This window comes from Pituophis catenifer, unplaced genomic scaffold, assembly GCF_029215685.1.
Source record: "Pituophis catenifer annectens isolate HBS135680 unplaced genomic scaffold, rPitCat1.0.hap2 SCAF_8, whole genome shotgun sequence".
In the NCBI taxonomy this organism is placed as follows: Eukaryota; Metazoa; Chordata; class Lepidosauria; order Squamata; family Colubridae; genus Pituophis; species Pituophis catenifer.
In genome coordinates, this window is record NW_027256888.1 from 19,516,547 (window position 1) to 19,538,986 (window position 22,440).

General features: G+C 36.4%; 1 protein-coding gene across 3 annotated transcripts in view; it reads right to left on the reverse strand.

The window, feature by feature from the left end:
- The window catches only part of GRIA2 (glutamate ionotropic receptor AMPA type subunit 2), a 91,742-nt gene that overhangs the window by 49,200 nt on the left and 20,102 nt on the right, over positions 1 to 22,440 (reverse strand). For all 3 annotated transcript variants that reach the window (XM_070948410.1, XM_070948411.1, XM_070948408.1), the window contains exon 2: positions 5,406 to 5,645. In XM_070948410.1, coding sequence (XP_070804511.1) covers positions 5,406 to 5,645 — 240 coding nt within the window. The remainder of the gene's footprint in view (positions 1 to 5,405; positions 5,646 to 22,440) is intronic.

Genomic DNA, 22,440 nt, shown 5'->3' on the forward strand with positions numbered 1-22,440 from the left:
CAAGAAAGGCCATAAAACAGGGCAAAACTCACTTAACATATGTCTCACATAGCAACAGAAATCTTGGGCTCAATTGTGGTCATAAATCAAGGACTACCTGTATTGTAAAAATACTGGCAAAACTGGAACATTCAGAATGGATTGTGTGAATATGGAACGGGCCCTATTATTCCTAAGGACAATTACAGAGTCCTACATTATACCCTATGCTGTTTAGCATCTATATAAAATGAATGGAAGACATTATTCAGAACTTTGAAATAAGGTATGTATATAACACCCAGCTTTACTGTCCAAACCATCTTAAGAAGCAGTCAGTACCTTTGAATACTATTTAATTAAATATTGAGTAGGATTATGAGAACAGACTGAAATTAAATCCCAACAAGACAGGATTGCTAGTAATAAATTGAAAATGGGACTCAGGGAAGTTTGCTTTAAATGAGATTTTAGTGCCCAAGAAAGAGCAGTTTTGCAATTAAGCGGGTTCTTTGTCTCTAGCTGCTGCAGGATTTCTAGCAGCAGCTGTAGTGAATAATGACTTTGCATTACAACAACTAATAATCATCTTTTTCAGCTGGTCAGACTAGCCAATACTTATTTGTCCCTGATTGTGATCTCTTCTGAAGAAGGACTATCTTTGAAAAATGGCTGAAAATGTCTATTGGATGAACATGCAGTAGCCATATTGTAAATTTAAGAATCCTATGATGATTATAATTAAAGAACAGTTTTGGTTGTCAATTGCCTACTATGGATACTTTAAAATATTAGCATTTTAAACCCTAAATGGCTTATGAAAAGTGAAAACAGTATGGAATATATATAAATACAAAATATTTAATAATCTTAATCATACTTTCCATCTGCTTGTCTTGCTCTTTTATTTTGCAGGACAAAAATATGTATCATACTATATAAACTACTTTGAGGTAAATACAATAAATAAATAAATAAATAAATAAGCATTTATTCCTATTATTTGTTGTTTTGAGAGTTGATTAAGAACATCTTTCAGCACTCTGAAGATAATAACTTATGTGTCACTTAGTCAGGTTTACCTTTTGGTGATTCTATGTACAATAGCTTACCAAGCTGTCCTATATTGTGCTGAATTATTTTGATTTTTGTTATTATAAAATTAATTTTATTTTAAAATATATTTTATTTTATATAATTTACTTTATTTTATAATATTTAATTTTATAATATTTTGTTATTATAAAATATATTTCATGATTTTGCCTAAGATTAACATTTATTCCATCTTCAGATTAGTACTCTCTCTACTTTTCCAGCATGTAATTTATCTTGATTTATTTTTTTATCACCTTCATTTTTTTCTAAAATGTCTATATCATAAAAATAGTAGGACTGGAGTGGAAATTAGAGAGTAAAATACTAACAATTTGCTATATGCAAATCTTTAAAGTATCTCTTATTGTATGTTGTCATATTACCCTATTTGCTGTTATTCTAGAGATACCTTTCTTTGCACTTTTGTGCTTAACATTGATTACACTGACACTGACAAATGATAGTGATTGACAAATCTTACTGTATATGATAACTACCTTCTCTGAGTCCTATTTGCTTACATACCAACTGTATTCTTTTTAAAGGTCTATGTTTAACCTATATACTTGACATCTAAAATTCATGGAACAATGTATGATCTGCACTTGGAAATATTCTAGATGACTTCTTCATGTTTAATTCTACTATGTAGTTTATACAGATATAGATATTACATAGATAATTTGGATATTGTCCATTCAGAATGTCCAAATCTCTGTTTATATTGGCAAGAAAGAATTTTCTTTGAAAACCTTATTGACTCTTATCTTGTGCTGTGATGGTTATTCAGTCAAAATGTTTCTTTGGCAAAGTTTCTCCATTTATCCAGATTTTTAAATCTAATTTCCTGTTAGTTCTTTCATACTACTGCATCTTGCACCTCTTGCAATTTATAATGTTCTTCAATGTCTTCTTTCACTTAAACTGTATTAGATGCATATATTTGTATTTATTTTAACAGATATTAAAAACAATAATACTCTCTCTCTCACATACACACAGATGTCCATTATTCCTTTGTATGGACTTGTGAAATCTGTCTAATTTCATTTATCATTAAAACATCATTTCCACTCCATTTCCACTCTGAGGATTTCACATTTTCACCTTTCAGTGTTCTGACAATACACTGTATGTTTGTCTAAAGTGAGAAACTTCTTTTTCAGTAATAACAACATCAATTACCAGATTCATTCTAACTCTAGTCTTCGCACATCTTCAACCTCATGTCTACTTATGGAATTTTTTTTCCAGACACTTCAGTGCTTTGTCACCTCAGTTTTTTTTCAGCTAGCACCCAAACTCATCTGTTTCAACCATGTCCTTCTCCCTTAACCAGAGAAGGACCTTGTTTTCTCTTCAACCTGTTTTCTTTCTTCCTTGTGTTGCATTGGTCAGTGATGTGGTGGGGAGAAGTACAGGAATGGAGTCTGAGCCAGTTGTCATATTTTCAGGAATAATTAATAGTAATATTAATGAGAGAGCACTGTGGTAGTAAAAAGGTTTTAGTCATTACAATGTTCATTCAAATAAATATGATTTCAGGCTTGTTTCAGAACTCATTTAACATAATTTCTTTCTTTCTAGATGGCTGGAAATGAGAAATATATTTTCTTGGCACTTTACCCATTTTTTAAATGGCTATATCAACCAGGAATGTGTATTTGGGGACATTTTACTGAGTCTTATGGCTGCCAAACACTTTCATGACTCAATGAAGCATTCTGGGAATTGTAATTCCCAAAAATAACATTAAGAACATTAAGAAAATGAAAACTGATATAAATTTCACTTTCACCTTTCATAAGGAAGCTATTGCTTAAAGAGAAAACACTGAAGTAGACATTATAAGTAAATGCATGTATCTTAATCCCAGGAACTTTTTAAAGCATGTAAACCAAAATATCAACTTGGAAAGAAATAATATAGAGCACAGTAGAAATAATGTGTGCTTAATCTAGCATCATTAACCAAATTCCCAGGTAGTTTAGTTAATGGACTTGCTTGTTCAATTGCCTAAGAACTGCAGACTGTGTATACCTGAAAGACCTGACAGGAAACATTGGATTATTTTTTTCCTATCTTTTTCTCTATTCCAATTTTTTAAAAAATGTTTTCCTCAGTTAAGGCCTTTCAGACAAATACCTGCAATATAATGTTGCAAGGAATAGCAGTTGACAGAATGAAAGGCATTGGTATAAAAATTATACTAAATGAAGAGCTAATATTTCTATTTCAGATTACTGCCTTGCCAAATTGCTATTTTGTGGGAAAGGATTGGCAGATATGAGTTTCTAATAAAAATACAGTTTGAAATTTGCTTTCATTAAAAGGACTGTATGGAATAATTCTTATTAAATGTTATTTGCACCATTGAAAGTACACCATGCCATTCATCCCTGTGAAAGATATAAATTTTCAAATTTTTCTCTGGCTCAGTTTTTAAGACAGAAAACCAATATATGGAGAATATGAATTCAAAACATAGTTTTTAAAGATTCAGCAGTGGCTCCTATTTTATCTTTAAAAATAATTTCTGATAATAAATTATTATTGAATTTAACCCACTGTTTGAAAGCTGAGTAACATTTTTTCTCAGCATCCATATATGGTAGTATAAGGTCCCTGAATGCCAGTTTGACTGGCCAAAATTAATGCAATAACAATATTTCAACTATTATATAATGCAAACACATCTGAAGGGTGTGGGACAAAAAACCTGAGTCCTCCCAATCAAAAGCAGTTCTGCCCATGAGACTGCATAGTTAATAATGATATTTCCCATATAATAATGTGCTTGATTAAATTTATTACCAGACCAGCTTTCACTCCAAACTTCAGAAACAGTATTAATAGTGCAAAATAATGTATCTATCTCACTTAGTTTTATTTAATTCTAACCTAGTGACAGGGAAACTTCTTCATACCTAGGCCCATATGTAAGCAAATAATAAATGTACAATTGGAAAAAAAAGTATAAAGAGTCAAAATTAGAAGGGGCCTGGGTCCATAGCAAAAAGAGTTTTACGTATTAAATAAGCATTTTGCTTCAGATTATCCCAATTCATATTCTTTCTAAAAGCACAAAGCCTAGGTCAGGGGTGTGAAACTTGATTTCATTGACGGTTGTATCAGTGTTGTGATTGACCTCAACGGGGGCAAGGTATGTGGCCAGGGTGGGCATGGCCAGCTCGACGTCACTTGTGTTGGGGTGCAAGGATTCTGCCAGAGAAAACGGGCTCTCAAGCTCCATTTTCAACTGCGATGGTGTCCTACAACCGTCAGCCAGCAAAAACATTTTCGCTGGCAGAGGCATTGCAGGCCGGTCTTTCACTGTTTCCAGGGCAGGCCCGCGGGCCAGATCTAAGCACCCCGTGGGCCAAATACGGCTCGTGGGCCTTGAGTTTGACACCCCTGGCCTAGGTACATAGGATTGAGCGTATTCTGAGATTTTGGTATCTTTTTCCTTTAACAATGTACCTATTGTTGTTGACTCTAATCCATTGAGTTGTATATTTAGTTTTTGGTCAAATAAGGTATGTTATCACATATGTTAAAATAAAGTTATTCCAAGATGTTTTTTTTTTCTGAAGATTGCATCATTTTATTTCAATTAACTATGTGGAAAACATATTTTGTATTCTTAGGACTAGAGCAAGCCAGCCAACCCTACTTTATTTTGGCAATCTGAGGCATAAAATTTCACCAGCAGCTATCTTTTTTCTAATCTGTTTAATAAAAAATAGTTAATTTTCATGACACCCAAGCTTTATTAACTGAAGTTGCCCTGCTCATTTTAATTCTCAGTTAGCCAGATCATGTTAGGGAGGCAGGCAGGGTGGGAAGGCAGAAGGAAGGCTTGTGCTACAACAAATCCTCATAAATAATTACTAGAACATAGGTAGAATTCTGACAATCAATCATCCTTAAGTCCCCAGGATGACCACAGGAAGTCTTGTCTAGAAACTGCTTATTTCCTTAATCAAATTCATGCTGTGAAAATCAGTTCTTTAGTGATAGTCTTCTAAAAAGATTTTTCATTACAATATATTCCTATACAGAGGAACTTTCCAATGATTTGTAGGAACACACTTGTACATTTCTTCTTTTCCTTGTATATAGTATTCTAGATTGAAATAGCAGTTCAGGCACTACGTTCACTGTTATAGGAAACACCACTGATTCAACCTTCTCGCCTTAAATGTTTAAGGCTGAAAATATTACAAAGTGCTACCTTCTGCTATGATTGATACTGTAATCCTTCTTGATCATTGCAAACAGATTTGTGCTAGAATAAAATTAATTTTAATACATGGCAAATCTCTTACCTCTGTCACTGTCATAGAGATATGCAAATTTGTTCCATTGATAATATTCAATTAAGCTCAGAAGTGCTCCCTTAAGGTCAGGTCTCATCTGAATGACAAAAGGGTGTGTACCATCTGTTGGAAAACTGGGTGTTATGAAGGAAACATGAAGAGTTCCACAAAATGATGTTATAGTATTTACAGACTTCTTATCATAAAATCCAAAAATAGCAAAGACTCCTCTTGAAAACTGGGAGCAAACTGAAAGGAAAAGATAAGAAAAAATTAGTAGATTGTTTTACAGTTTACATACATACATACAGAGGGAGGGAGGGAGAGAGAGAGAGAGAGAGAGAGAGAAGAGAGAGAGCAGATATGTATATATAAATATGTAGTTGATAAATATTAATCAGGCAAAGTAGCCAATAAAATAACCTGAACTAGACCTCTGTATATTAAACAAATAAATGGCAAGGATCTCCCTAAGAAAATGCAATTTTAATATCAGTTTCATCTAAAATAAACTTGAAAAACTCAATTGTTATACTTTACACCATTTGATTTTATTCAATCTGACACCGAATATATGAAATATATATTTTTTCTATTCAATGATAAATAGAGAATAAAAGAATAAAACGGCTATAAATAGTACATTAAAACAGAGTCACATTTCTTTCACATAGCAGATGAGGTCAACAGTAGGCTCTGATGTAACGCTGAAGTCAGCCAATTTCAATGTTATGAGGGACCCCTTTTTTATTGCCTCTTCCTAGATGTATATTGTATATCCTCTCTCTCTCTCCCTCTCTCAAAAAAACCCTTGAAGTAATTACCTACTGGACACTGCAAAAGGTGGCTGAGATTCTGCACAAGAACAATATGGCAGCCTTTAATGAATGAAGTCCACAAGCTAAACGTCTTGACCAATTTAAGCTGGGGAAAGGAAGGGCAGAAGTGGAGATAGGAAGTATTCCCCTACCCATTCCAGAGCTATAAATAATAACAGAATATGCAGCCAAACTGAAGGTTCCAGAGAACCTGTCTACGGTGGTAAAAAAGAGGTAGTTGCAGAGAACTGGCATCTGGAAATGATAAGACACTACCATTTGACCATGGATGAAATAATGCAGAGAAGAGAAGCTTAGCAGATAACAGTGGGCAGTAAAGAAATTGAAGGAGTCCAGAATGATTGATGGAATGATAACAGATCTGATAAAGAAGCAAGAGCTAGATCAGGCATACTGGCAGATGGCAGAAGAGGAGGGCTGTCAGATCTGCCATTGTCAGCTTGGCGCCTTGTTATCATCCTGCCATCAACTGTTGGGCAGGAAGAGAAGAAATGGGCAATAAGCATGTATGGGGTAGAGATGAGAAACAAGAAAGGGGGGAATGATAGGTTTGACAAAACCAGAAGTGTGAGAAACCAGCCCGTTTCAGTCTTCAATGCCATTAAGCTTGGGAAAGGAATGAGACTTGCATTAACATCCAAGCAGTTCCCCAAACACCTATGGGGCACACCATTGGTCGATGGGGGGAGGGCCATGATGTAGGGGAAACGTTTATAAACTTTTGCATGGAAACTTTACTCCTAGCCTACTTTTACTGCAACCAGGAATTCTTAGTAAAAGAACCATCAATCAAATGGAATCGAGGGCCTTTCTTTCCTAGGGACCCAATTGGGGCAGGTCTCACAAACTCCAAGTACTATAAACTTATCCCAAAAGCAGTCCACCACCCTGGTGGAGAGTCAAAAGAATTCGGATTCTCAACCATACTATTCAATACCCATAAAATATTTTTCCCAAAAATGTTTGTCTTATTTTCTATACTCACTATCTTAATATATAGTAAGCCACGTTGGTGCAGTGGTTGGAATGTAACTAAAGGTTACTTCTGCTGACTGCCAGCTGCCTGCAATTTGGCAGATCGAATCTCACCAGGCTCAGCCTTCCATCCTTCCCAGGTGGGTAAATGAAGACCCAAATTGTTGGGGGCAATAGACTGACTCTGTAAACTGCTTAGAGAGAGCTGTAAAGCACTGTGATGCGGTGTATAAGTCTAAATGCTATTGCTACATTATTGAGCCATAGCAAACATTTTATTTTGTATTATTTTATATTTCTTGAAGACCTAATCTTATATACAATTTATATTAAGCAATTTTAAATAAAATATGTGTCATCAGGGATCTGCTATATCTTCACTCATGAAGCTCACTCAGCAACTTTGAACTAATTATCATTTCTCAATCTCTTTCAAAAGATTGACCTTGGATGAATAAAATCAGAGGAAGGATGCTCTATATTCTGCTTTAATTTCATCTGATTAATAAATAATTTCCAAATGTTCCAAATGCTATGCATTGCCAATTATAGACTAGCTCTGTGCTATTTTAAAATCTCTCTAGTCTTATATCTAAACATTTATTAGGAAATTAAAAATCACAATAGCACTAAAATTATAAAAGCAGGAGGAAGATTATAGTTCCTATCTATTGTGTGCTAATCCTCTGTTTTAATATCAGTACTACCAGATTCAGCAGAAGCCAGTCGTTCTCCAGTCGTTCTCCAGTCAGTCATGGAGCAGGATAGACAATCTCTTGAGCATAAATGTATGCTGTTTATTCTGTTTTTATTGCCATGTCAGACATAAAAGTCTAAATAATGCTGATCAATAAAAAAGCCCAAATGAATCCTTCCATCTTTCTGGATCATCCAGCTCAATGACAAGTTCAATTTGTAACTTAGGTGTTAAAGGTCCATGTTTTTATTTATTAAACAAATGAGTGTGAATGTAATTATAAATATTGTTTGCATCAGATAGTGGAATGTATTTTTAATTCAAAATCCAAATATTCTCAGGAATAATTTTCAAGACACATAGTCAAATGGTAAATGAAATTCATGCCAGATGTGTCCATGACTCTTCTGTCCCTTTTTCTATTCTTCTTTTCCTAACCATCCTACCATTTACTAGATCATTCTTGAAACTGTAGGCACCTAAATTCTGAACACCTTTATTTGCAAATTTAAATGGAATTTACTTCTAAGAATTATAGTGTACTTAGCTGCATAAGAAGTAGATTTTATTTAAACCAACTGGATGCTCTTCCAGGTAATATATTAAGAATGTCAATGTTATATTAAAAATTGTAAAGATATATTGTCAGAATTCGAGGATCTTGCCCAATAATTACTCAGAGTCTGTTATTATATTAATTATTGTTTATTTTCATCTATTCTCTTACAGGAGATATAGCAGAAGAACCAAGATTCAGGGAGGAGTCGGTATATATATACAGAGGAGGAGTGGTAAGAGGTAAATAGGAGTGGTTACAGGGGTGATGTAGGCAGAATGGGAGGTAACCATAATTATATACACAGGCAAATATATATTAGGCATTTATATATGTAACAAAACCCCCTCTAAATGCCTAAGATAGTTGTATGTTGAGCTTTGACCTTAAATATGAATGCTGCTTGTTAGGTAAGGGTTTCGTAAGTATGTCTGCTATTTGCTCACTAGTTTCACAATGAACAGTTTTTAGAAATCCAATGTTAGACAACTGTCTTACATGTTTACACTTAATATCGATGTGCCTGGATCTTTGATCCACTGCATCTGATTTGGAGATTTCTATGGCAGCTTTATTATCTTCATAAATGATGATGGGATAATTGGGTTCATTCCATATTGTAGTTAATAAATTGTCAAACCATATGAGGTTATTTGCTGCTTTTGACAAACATACAAATTCAGCTTCAGTAGTAGAAGTAGCAACTAGATTTTGTTTTCCTGTATACCAATGGATGGGACAACCATTGAGAAAGAGAATATAACCTGAAGTGCTTTTTCTAGTTTTTACATCACCTGCCCAATTAGCATCAGCATAACATGAGAATGTGGGTATAGATGAGTTACTTGGCTCTAACCTTAGAGATGCTCCTGAACTATGTTTCAAGTACTTAATGATTTTTTTAACCGCTTCCCAATGATAAATAGTAGGATTGCTTACATATCTGGATAGTAAATTGACAGGTAATGCTATATCAGGTCTGGTCCAATTAGCTATATACAATAAAGAACCTATTGTTGACCTATATAATTTGTTGTTAGTGAAAGGATCGTTTTCATTATGCATGTTCTTTACAAAGTCAGGATGCATAGGGGTTTCGCAGTACTTAGTTTCATTCATATTACCTTTTTTCCCTAATTCTAATATTTTTTCTTCTTGGCATAATTGGAATCCCTTTTGTGTTTGTGTGATGTGAACTCCTAAGTACTTGTTTATTTTCCCTAGGGATTTTAGAGAAAAATGTTTGTTCAATTCCTGAGCGAAGATCTCACATTTTTGTTTCTGATTCCCTATATATAAAATATCGTCAACATATATGAGAACATATTCTGTAGAATCTTTGTTTTTCTTATAAAAGAAACACATATCAGCATGAGTGGGGGAAAATCCTATTGATTTTAGTATGGTGGACAAACAATCGTACCATTGTTTTCCAGATTATTTCAGCCGGTATAGGCTTTTATTTAATAGCCATGTGTTACCTTCCAGTGGGTGTATGCCAAGAGGAGCTTTAACATATATTTTCTTGTCCAGTTTGGCATGCAGATAGGCAGTTTGAACATTGAATTGATATACATCTAATTTCAAGATTGAAGCAATCACTAAGGCGCATTTTACGCTTTCTGATCTTACTGTAGGAGAGTAGGTTTCCGTGTAATCTTCAGGATATTTTTGGGCAAACCCTTGGGCAACTAATCTAGCCTTATATATGGTTTCATTATTATCTAGGGTCTTTATTTTATATATCCATTTTGTTCCAATTGGAGATTTGTCATTAGGTACTGGTGAAGGGGTGTATACATCTAGTTCCTTTAGACTATTTAATTCCTTTTTCATGGCTATTTCCCATTTATTTCTCTCCTCATGAGGTAGTTTTGTGACTTCTTCATATGAAGTAGGGGTATATTCTTCAGTGTGTATTGACATGACAAAATCATTGTATTTGCTAGGTTTTTTGTTTCTGTTCTCCCTGATAGGTCTGTTCTCAGGTGTTATAGACTCATGTAGGTATCTTGCTTCTTTATCAGAGAGTGTCTAATTTCAATGATGGGTGATTTTCTTTCCAATCTTTAGTATCAATCTCTTTGTGTTTGGGTTTGATTACTGGTTGTGTGTCATGATTTGTACTATCTGGATCTAATTGATTGTTTGTGTTGTGTGCTGTGTGAGTTATCTCGTTTAGGTGAATCTTGGACCAATTAGTGTGTTCATGAAATGTGGCTGACCTGGAGATTATAAAGTTGTTTTGGTTGTCAATAAATCTATACCCTTTGGTGCCAGATTCGTACCCCATGAATCTGAGTCTTTTGGATACTTTGTCCCCTTTTCTCCTAATTTGTTTGGGGATGAGAACGTCAGCTGTGACTCCAAAAATATGTAAATGAGATATGCTGGGTTTTCTTTTATACATTAACTCGTAAGGGGTTGAATTTATTGTGCTGGACCATAATCTGTTGATTGTATAGTTAGAATATAGGACGGCTTCTGACCAGAATGCCTTTCCTAGTCCAGCATCTTCTAGTATGCATCTCATCATTACCTGTAGTGTCCCATTCTTTTTTTCTGCAATACCATTTTGAAAGGCCGAAAATGGACAAGATGTGTAATGAAGTATTCCCTGTTCCCTAAGCCATTTAGAAAAATCCTTGGATAAAAATTCTGACCCTCTGTCGGTCATAATTTGTTTTATTTTTGTATTATGTTGAACTTCAACCCGTTTGTAGAATTCTTTAAATTTGTGAAAGACCTCACTTTTGTGTTTAATTGTGTATACAAATCCATAGCGACTATAGTCATCGACTATGGTTAGAAAAAATCTTTTCTTATATTTTATGGAAAGTTTGAATGGTCCTACTAGGTCCATATGTATCAATTGAAAGACTGAATCAGTGGTACGTACTGATTTTTTAGGTCTGGGTTTTGTTTTTAGTTTGGCAGACTTACATATTGAGCACTCGAGATAATTGTCACAATTCTTTATTTTTAAGCCATTAGTATATTATTTCATTTTTTGTACTGTGGGGAAACTTATATGACCTAATTTTCTATGTAGGAGATGTGCACAATCATCATGTAATAGTTTCCCTATAGAGGGCTTATCATTTTGAATTTTTGGTTGATTGTCATTGTTTGCATTGTCATCAGTTGTTTGATTTGATGCTGTGAGTGTATTGGTGAGATGTTGATTGGTGTATGTTGTATTGAGATAAGGCAAACCATCAATAATGGTGGTTTTTCCTATACGCATTCCGTTTCTGTTCATGTAAGCTTGGCCTGTCTTAATTTTAATTTCTATATTTAAATCTTGGCTGAGTCGAATGGCAGCCAGTATGTTGTATGGAATGTCGGGTGTAACCAGGACCCCCTCTATTTTGCCAATTCCTGGTAAGATTATATCTCCTTTTCTAATTGCTTTGACATTGGCCTGATTGGCTACTTTGATTGTGGAATCTTCATTGACAAATGAAGATAATAGACTAGCATCATATGTGGTCTGGTTGGTTGTGCCCGAATCAATTAACCAGAGGTTTTCCTTTTTGATGTATTTGTTATTGTATCCCCGCTTTGTTAGCCCGTATAGTGATCCTGAATATCTCTCTTTGGAGGTGTCTCTACGTTCTTTTCTGTTGTTGGGGTTTGGAGAGTCTCTACGTCTAAATCTGTGTTCTGGAGAATGTCTATATCTATGTTCTGCTCTGTCTCTATGATAATTATGATCTTTACTTCGAGTGGCTTTGGGACAATCCCTTCTATAATGACTCTTAGATCCACATAAGTAACATTCAGGGTGATGATTGTATCTGTCTACAGTGAGTGGCCTTTTATCTGTTTTGTATTCTCTACGAGACAGGTTTCTATCCTTTCTTAGATTGTCTTCTGTAATCAGTTTGCTAGCTAGGTTTTCCACTGTCAAGTGCTCTATGTTGAGACTATCTAACTGAGATATGAAATTGTCCCAGCTTTGATCTAAGGAATTAATAATTATACTTTTCATGCTTTCATCTGTTATATTCTCACCTCTTTGAACTAATTCTGCTCTAGTAGCATTAAGTGCAAGCAAGTGTTCACTCATAGACATACCTATTTTCAGTTTTGAGGAATAAAATTCTCTGGAGATTCTGGTAGTTGTTGCCCTACTTCTGCTGTAAAACAAATTAAACAGTTTTTGTATCATTTCAGTTACAGTTAGGTGGTCACAGAGACTGGGGTAAATACAAGGAGATATGCTAGCAATTAATAGATAGAAAGCCCTGTGATGTAAACAATCTAACTCAAAAGACCAGGGTTTTTTGGGTGGATTGTTGATTAGAAATAAAATGTTTTCCTTTAAAAAAATAATTTGCAATTGTTGGTTCCATTCTAATAAATTGGTTCCATCAATTTTAAATTTGGGAAAGTCAGATGGTAGAGTTCCTATATTATATGGTGTACTACTTACAGGCAGGCACTGTCCATGATTTACAATATGAGGAAACTCACAATATGGCATTGGAATAGAGTTAGGCAGTCTGTAGTGACTTGCTTCTATGTCTCTCTTTTGTTTCACAGGAGGCAGCTTCTGCGCATGCTCAGCCCTCATTTGAGCTCTGCAGTCATCGGGGAAGGATCTCTCCACCAGAGCTCCTGCCTGTAGGCCCCACCAGCCTGGGTAGATGGTCGGATCTGGTCCAGAGGCCTCTGGGTGGTCAAGAGGGTCCCGAATCGTCGCGCGGTTCTCCTGGGTGTCTCTCCGGATCGTTGCTTGAGGCAGAAGGTCTGCAGCGAAGTGCCTGCCATTGATGAAGCTTGGCTCCGCATTGTGATCATCGTTGGGGGGTGCATTGAAGACGTCGCCAGCTGCTGGATTGGGATGCCTCTTCGGTGTCATCAGGACTGGTAAGTATTTTTCCTGCTTTGTGGGGATCGGCGCGGTGGCTTTTAGTTGTTCGGGTGTGTCCCAGCGGTGTAGCGTAGGCATGGTAGTATCGATAGGGTCGTGGTAGTCTCTTGGGTAGGCTCTGTTAGGATTTATTTCAGTGTGGTAGCTGTTTGTTGTGCCTTTAAGGATGTTTGGGTTTTTATTTGCGATTTTTATATTTTTACCGAAGGCAGCTGTTAGGACTTGCATTGCCTTCTCTATTTCTTCTCTGCTGGGTAGGTTTTCAGGAGGGTTGTGACTTTCTTCTTCACTTTTATCGTCGCTGTCTGATAGGTTTTCTAGTGAGTAGGCCCTTGTTCCCGCTTTAGTGTTTAAATCTGGGGATTCCCTCCCTGATTGGTCGGCCATTTTAGTTATTATTTCTGGGCAAGATGGCCGCTGCGAAAAAGGCGCGAAAGTTGTTTCTGCCCGTTTGGAGGGTGTGAGGTAAATGGAGGTTTCCCTTACTGGATCGAGGTCTTCATGTTCAGTTTAGGGGTCAGGTTCGCTATTCTTAGTCGCTGCTCCACAGTCTTTTATTAGATCTTGGAGTTTCGTGATTAAGTCCCCTTCACCTGGTGTGTTGTTAATCATCTCTAGCAGATTTCTTTTAAGATTGTCTTCCTTGCTTGGCGAGATTTCAACGAGGGTTTCTTTTTCATCTCCTTTTGATGAAGTTTCCTTTGATGTGTTGATTTCTGGTGAAAGTTGGGCTGCCATCTTTTGGGTACAAGCCCGGGTATTGGTTCTTTTTCTTTTGGATTTTTGGATTTTGTTGTTTTCAGACATATCTGGATTTAATTGGGCTGCCAACCATCCTCTGCTACCATATTTGTCAGAATTCGAGGATCTTGCCCGATAATTACTCAGAGTCTGTTATGATATTAATTATTGTTTATTTTCATCTATTCTCTTATAGGAGATATAGCAGAAGAACCAAGATTCAGGGATGAGTCGGTATATATACAGAGGAGGAGTGGTTAGAGGTAAGTAGGAGTGGTTACAGGGGTGATGTAGGCAGAATGGGAGATAACCATAATTATATACACAGGCAAATATATATTAGGCATTTATATATGTAACATATATCCACTGTTAATGTAACATAGAATGAAATTGGAAAAGACACCAGGATTTCAGCTAAAATAATGTTACTTAGGAACATACAAGGAGTAAATCTCATATTTCTCATATCATTGTACATTCAACAAAATAGCATGTGATTCTTAAATAATAATAACAACAACAACAACAACAGTAACAGAGCTGGAAGGGACCTTGGAGGTCATCTAGTCCAACCCCCTGCTCACGCAGGAGACCTATACTAGGGATTTGAACTGCCCAAGATCATTTAATAAGGATGGGATGAGCAAGAGAAAGATTACTGAAAATTCTGTATTCTGTATAATTGGAATAAGGATTAATCTGATTTTTCATTTTTCAATTTGTTTCAACTTGTATCTTTGTCAAACTGATTTTTTTAAAAAGCCTGTTCAAAACACATATATACAAGTTCACGCACATGTGTATGTCTACTAATGTATTCCAATAGTATACACCTTTCCTAATGCACACATTAAGCAGAAATTTATTTAGTAAGTATGTATTTTGACTAATCTCAATGATTCTAAACAGCTTTGAAATGCTGTATAACAAACAATAATATAAACAACTTATCAATTAAAATTTCACAATTTTAAACGGCCTTGATAAAAGGATATTTTATATTCTGTCCTAGACTATATCAAAATTAGACTACTAACTCCAATACCAATTCATATAATAATAGAGACCTATCATATAAAAAGTAAAATGTGATGATTAGATTTGTTAGTTTAACAATGATTTTCTTCTCAGTCCTTAGTGCCCTGGTATACTTATTCCAAAATTTCACAAATGGAATTAGAAACACTTTGGCATGGTTGGAGGGTAGAGTTAAAGAAACATAACCTGGCAGACACAATATAGCAAGAGACACCAAAGAAGAAATAAAGGGCTTGAGAGTAGATGTTAAACATGGCAAAAACAAATGAGGCATGGGATACCAGACACAGGATACATAGTTTTTTTATCATAAAATTATTTATAGGACGGCTGGCAGTTCCAAGGACCGTCGATTTAGAGCCAGATAAAAATTATTACACAACCTTAGTGGACCAAAAGTCTGGTACTTTAGGGTCAGGATTCAGGATCGCATCTCTCAAAACAAAAAGAAGTGTCTGGTGGATGAATTGACTGACTTAATTTTTGATCTGGATAGGTTTACTAATCCTAGAATCCTAGAACTATTGATGGCCCAGGAAAAGTGCAAAAGCTGCAGGGCTAGCCTAAGACCTGTCCAGAGGCAGAGAACCTGAATGGTTAAGGTACTGAAGTCCGATTGGGGGGCCTACAGTAAATTCATTCTGTCTTAGTCACAAAAGCTCACCCGGTGATTTTGGAGATTTCTCTCTCTGTGAGGCTACTTTAAAGGACTGATTGTCAGGTTTCGATATTGTCTCAAATAAAATAAATTGCATTTCCAAACAGATAGTCTTTGAAAAAATCTTTCATTTTATTAAGCACGACAATCTGCCCCCGATCGTGGCGTAGCCAACTCTTACTTCCTGACCCCAAACCCTCCCTTTCCGTTCCCCAAATATCTGTGTCTCATTGGCCTTCTTCCAAATCACTCTCCCCATATCTACTACTTAAGCTCCCAGGAATGTCACCCCTCCCTCTCATCTCCTAGGGGATATTATCTTCAAGGGAAATAAGTAGATGAAATGTCAAGGGTCTTCTTGCCAGCTGCCCCCCTCTTCTCCTTCTTATGTCAGCACTAGAGTAAAAGCAGGTTGAAGTGCTGACACTGATGTTGTAGAGAAACATACCCCACACTCCTCGACCTACTGTGGAAAAGTGGTATATAAATGGGATATATAAGTTGGATATAACAAGTAAAATAATAATATAATGCCAAAGGCTGAATAAATTATTCTGCCAACTAAAGGGGAAAAGGAAAAAAAAATCCAACAAACATCGCTTTTCCTCTCTGACAGGAAAGACACAATAATAATAAATAACATAAGATAATAACAAATTACTATCCTGCCTAAGGCAAACACCTTATTCCGCCTCATGCTTCAGTGGATCTAATCCCAAATACAATGCCACTGTCAAGCAACAGCTTTATATTTTGTTTTCAGAAATGTAGGCACTACTGGTGGAATTGCCTAGCAACAATCTACAGCTCTTCATTTCTCTCTCTGTTTTCTCCTCAAAGAAATCATTATTTGATGAAATTCCAGTGAGAAGCATCTGCTTGGAGTATGCAATAGCTTTTCACAAACTCAATTTAGCATATTTCTCAAAGCATTTGCTTGATATATTTCAGTTTAAATTTGTTTTCTATTGATATATATGTACATCATATATATGTTATTTTCTATTGATACATATTTAGCTGAGTGAATATGATTATGTAGCGTGTATCTATAGCTATATATAAAAATCAAATGTTTCAATAACATAAATTCACATATATGAAACTGAAATATTATTTTTGCAAATTTTAAATTAAACTCAAGGACAAACAATAATATATATTGCCTAACAATTAATACATTGATTATAAGTCTTAATGAGATTATGGGATCTTTAAAAATACCTGGAATGGAATTTAATAAATTCGGGAAGGCTTGGACTCCGACTGGGTGAGTCCAGGAGAGGAGACGAGGGTAGGCCTTGAGAACATTAACTGGAGGAGTTTGATCCTGTGGCTCCCGAGGATGTGGACAGGGTTCTGGGTAGGATTAGTGCCGCCACATGTTTATTGGACCCGTGTCCCTCCTGGTTGGTACTGGCCTCCCGGGAGGTTACACAAGGCTGGCTCCAGGGGATTATAAGTGCTTCTCTGAATGAGGGTGCCTTTCCTGCTGCTTTGAAAGAGGCGGTGGGGAGGCCCGTCCTCAAGAAGCCTTTCCTGGACCCGGCTGAATTAGCCAACTACCATCCGGTCTCCAACCTTCGTTTTGTGGCGAAGGTTGTTGAGAGTGTGGCGGCATGACAACTGCCCAGGCACCTGGATGAAGCTATCTATCTGGACCCGTACCACAAAACAGACACAAAACAAAAGAGTATGTCCTTCTCCAGGGCCTGTACTGCAAAGATATTTACATATCATAATTATTACATAAATAACGGTGCACATGACAATTTTATGCCACACATTCAGATACCAACCATATTGCAACATATAATGGTGCCAGAGTCTGTGGAACAGCAATCAAAATTTCAGAATGAGTAAATGGTTTGATGTTTATCATGAACTATTACATTCAGTGGTGGGATTCTGCCGGTTCTAGGCAGTTCGGCCGAACCGTTTGTTAAATTGCTGGCTCGCCCCGCCCCTCCGCACCACTATTTATTGCCAATAAATAGTGGTGGGCGAAGGACGGGTGAGCCAGCAATTTAACAAACGGTTCGGTGGGGTTTTTTTGTAATTTTATTGGCCTGCGGAGCTTCAGCATAGGCTAATTAGCCCGTTGATTAGATCAGCCTCCCGACTCTCAGCTGATTTGCTCTCAGCTATTTTGCTCAGGGCTCTGCCGCTTGCTTGCAAAGAATGCTGATTTTTTTCCCCCTAGCTATGCTGAAAAATGAAACTGAAAGTAAAACAGGCTGTTGGCTTTGCTGTTGCTGCAACATTGGAAAATTAGGCAGGCAGATTTCTTTTCTTTTTCCTCACCAAAAAAGGTAGGTGCAAACAATGGGAAATTTAGGGAAAAAGAGGAGAGTTCAATATTTTAAAACACAAAAGAAAAAAAGCTCTATTTAACTAGGGAATTATAATAATTGAGATACTGTTAATTGTATATTGTGTTGAAAGCAGAAATGGTTAAGTTGTGGTTTGGAGGAATATATGGGGGAAATTATTTGGTTTATTATTATTGGTAAATATAATTAATTGATTTGTAAGAAATTGGATTGCATGGAAATAATTGAAATATTCATGTTCATATTGATTAATATAAAAAAGATAGTTATATAACTAATTGATTTATATTAAAATGTTGAATTTATATTAAACAACTGTAATACTACATCATTAACCAATGTGAGGATGGATATAAAAATAGATGACAATGGGAAGGGGTATAATATAAAATAGAAGGGAAAAATTGAATTTGATTAAGATTAGAGATGAGGATGAAGGGTAATATTGGTTTTTTTAAAAAATAGATAAGGAATAAATATGGCAAAAAGGAAATATAGAAATTGTAAATTTAATTGAAATGCCTAAACACTGTTTAAATTTGTGAACCGGCCAAATACTCTGTTCAAAGAAAATAAATTGTATGTTTGTATGTGTGTTTCTAATTATTGCTATTTATTCATATTTGTTCTCTTTTATTCTTTAAAGTTTAACAATTCATTCTTTATCTTAATATCTTTATATTTGTTTGGGGTTGCCTTTCTTCCATTTCATCTTTTTTACTGTACAGCAATCTTTCTCCTCAAACCTACCACCTCTCTCTTTTCTTTTCTTTCCTTCTTACTTTCTTTCCCCCCCGCTTCTTCTCCTCCCTATTTCCTCTTCCTTTCTCCTTCTCCTCCTCTCTTCCTCCCTTTCTTACCCTCACTCCTACTCTAATTTCCCTTCCCTTCCTTCCCTCTCTCTCCTTCTTTCTTCCATCTCTCTTCTCCTTCCTTCATCCCTCTCTATTGCTGTATCCTTTTGTGCATATGGATTACTCAGAGGGCTGAAAAAGTTATTTTTGACTGGTCCTCACACTTTTGACCACTCCTCGAACTTACGACTGTCCTCACATTTTACGTTTTTCGCCCTATCTTGTCACCATGGTGAAGAGAAGCAGTTGTGAAATGAGTGACACGGTTGTTAAGAATGCTACAATGGGCATAAATGATGACCAGTCATAAGGGTGAGGACCGGTCAAAAGTGCGAAGACCTGTCAGAAATCACTATTTTCAGCCCTCTGGGTAGTTCTTTTGTGCATATGGACTACTCAGAGGGCTGAAAAAGTTATTTTTGACTGGTCCTCACACTTTTGACCAGTCCTCGAATTTACGACTGTCCTCACATTTTACATTTTGCGCCCTATCTTGTCACTGTGGTGAAGACTAGTGGTGAAATGACTGACACAGTTGTTAAGAATGCCGCAACGGGCGTAAATGTGAGGAAGGTCATAAGTAGGAGGACCGGTCAAAAATGTGAGGACCAGTCAGAAATGACTTTTTTCAGCCCTCCGAATAGTCCCTATGTGCATATGGACTAGTCAGAAGGCTGAAAAAGTTATTTTTGACCAGTCCTCGCACTTTTGACCAGTCCTCGAACTTACGACTATCCTCACATTTTACGTTTTGCACTTTATCTTGTCACCATGGTGAAGACAAGTAGTGGTGAAATGACTGACACAGTTGTTAAGAATGCTGCAACGGGCATAAATGTGAGGAAGGTCAAAAGTGCGAGACCAGTCAAAAATGTGAGGACCAGTCAGAAATGTCTTTTTTCAGCCCTCTGAATAGTCCCTATGTGCATATGGACTAGTCAGAAGGCACATTATCTTGTCCCCGTGGTGAAGAGAAGTGGTGGTGAAATGACTGACACGGTTGTTAAGAATGCCGCAACAGGCATAAATGTGAGGATGGTCATAAGTGCGAGGACCAGTCAGAAATGACTTTTTTCAGCCCTCTGAGTAGTCCCTATGCACATAGCCACGCCCACCCAGTCACATGACCAGCTAGCCAGGCCTACCCGGTCACATGACCACCAAGCCATACCCCCAACTAAGCCACGCCCACAGAACCGGTTGTTAAAAAAATTGAATCCCACCACTGATTACATTGTATGTGAGATGGAGCACCCACAATCTCTGAAGGCAAACAATTCTACTGGTTAATTGTTCTCACTGTTGGGAAATTTCTCCTTCTATGTTGTTTTTCTCCTTGATTAGTTTCCATCCACTGCTTCTTGTCTTGCCTTCTAGTGCTTTGTAAAATAGGTTGATCCCTCTTCTTTGTGATAGCCCTTCAAATATTAGAACACTGCTATCATGTCACCTCTTGTTCTTCTTTTCACTAGACTAGACATACCCAATTCGTGCAACTATTCTTCATAAATTTCAGCCTCCTAACCATCTTTGTTGCTCTTCTCTGTACTTTTTCTAAAGTCTCAATATATTTTTATATCGTGATAACCAAAACTGGATGCAGTATTCCAAGTGTGGTCATATCAAGACCTTATAAAGTGGTACTAACATTTCACATGATCTTGATTTTATCCCTCTGTTAATGAAGCCTAGGATTGCATTGGCTTTTTTGGAGGCTGCAGCACACTGTTGCTCATATTTAAATGATTGTCCACTAGGACTCCAAGTTCCCTCTCACAGTTATTGTTATTGAGCCAGGTTTCACCAATATGTATCTGTACATTTGGTTTTTCTTGCCTAAGTGTAAAAATCTTACTTTTCTTTCCATTACATTTCATTTTGGTAGACAGGGCCCAGTATTCAAGTCTGGATCTTGAGCATATCTACTGGGATATTGGTTATTTTTGCCAGCTTGGTATTGTTTGCAAATTTGATGAGTTCTCCTTCAATTCCCTCATCGAAATCATTTTATGAAGATGCAGAAGAGTACTGGGCGTAAGACAGCACCTTGGGGTACCCCTTTCCTTCCCCTTCCCATACCATACCCCTTCCTTCCATGTAGATGCATTTCCATTAAATACTACATGTTGAATACAGTTTGTCACCCAGTTACATATCCATCTGGTGGTGATGCTATCTATCCCACATTTTTCTAACTTACAAAGAAGTTAGAAAATGATTTTTTGAAGATGGGAACAATATCAGCTCTTTTCCAGTTCTACAGTATAACAGTTCACAATGCTCCAGGTAAGATATGGTTCAATGGTTATGAGATCACGTCTGCCAGCTCCTTCAGAACTCTGGTATGTAATCCATCAGGTTCTGATGATTCGTACTTGTCAAGTTGCAAGGTGGCATTAGAAACACAGGGATTTGAAGACCTCTTAATTTTAAATGTACAGGCTCTAATGACGCAGAATTGGGAAAGGGGTCCAGCTGAGTACCACAGAGAAATTATATTATTGGCTTGGCTTTAAATAATTTGAAAATTGCAGTAATATACTGGTTACCTCTTATGACTTAAAGTGATCCAGTGGTATCACCTTGATTATATCAGTTATCTGATATTCTAGTAATGTGTATAATTATCATGATTATATAGTCATGAAAAATAGGAAAACTTCATAATCTATAGTAAATAAATTAGCCATTTTTCAATCATCAGCATCATTTGATTTGCTAGTAATTTATACCAGCTAAATTTTTAAGGAACACTTGGATGAACACAATTTTACCATATCCAAAGAAAAGATGATTCTGAATGTAACATAATTAAAAGAAAGAACAGACAAAAAATAATAATGGAAACACACACAGCAATTAAGTGCATTTCCCAACTTCTTCATCTATTCCATCTAAAATTGCTAATTCCAAGAGTCTCCAATTCTAGATTTACTCCTCGTCTAAATATTTTTCAAGAAACCATATTTCCAAAAAAGTCTGTGATAGCTCAAAGAAAAGTAAATTTATAATAATTGAATTAATAACTATTGATTAAAATTGCATTAAAAAAAAAACTGGTTTATCCCTTTTTCCCTATCCTAATTTTTCTATATTTATTATAAATACTTACTTAAAAAGATAACGGTTCCCCTCGCACATATGTGCTAGTGGTTCCCGACTTTAGGGGGCGGTGCTAATCTCCATTCAAAGCCAAAGAGCCAGCGCTGTCCAAAGACGTCTCCGTGGTCATGTGGCCAAAGGCACACGGAACACTGTTATCTTCCCACCAAAGGTGGTCCCTATTTTTCTACTTGTATTTTTTACATGCTTTTGAACTGCTAGGTTGGCAGAAGCTGGGACAAGTAACGGGAGCTCACCCCGTTACGCAGCACTAGGGATTCGAACCGCTGAACTGCCAACCTTTTGATCAACAAGCTCAGCATCTTAGCCACTGAGTCACCGCGTCCTTTCAACACTTACTTACTCATA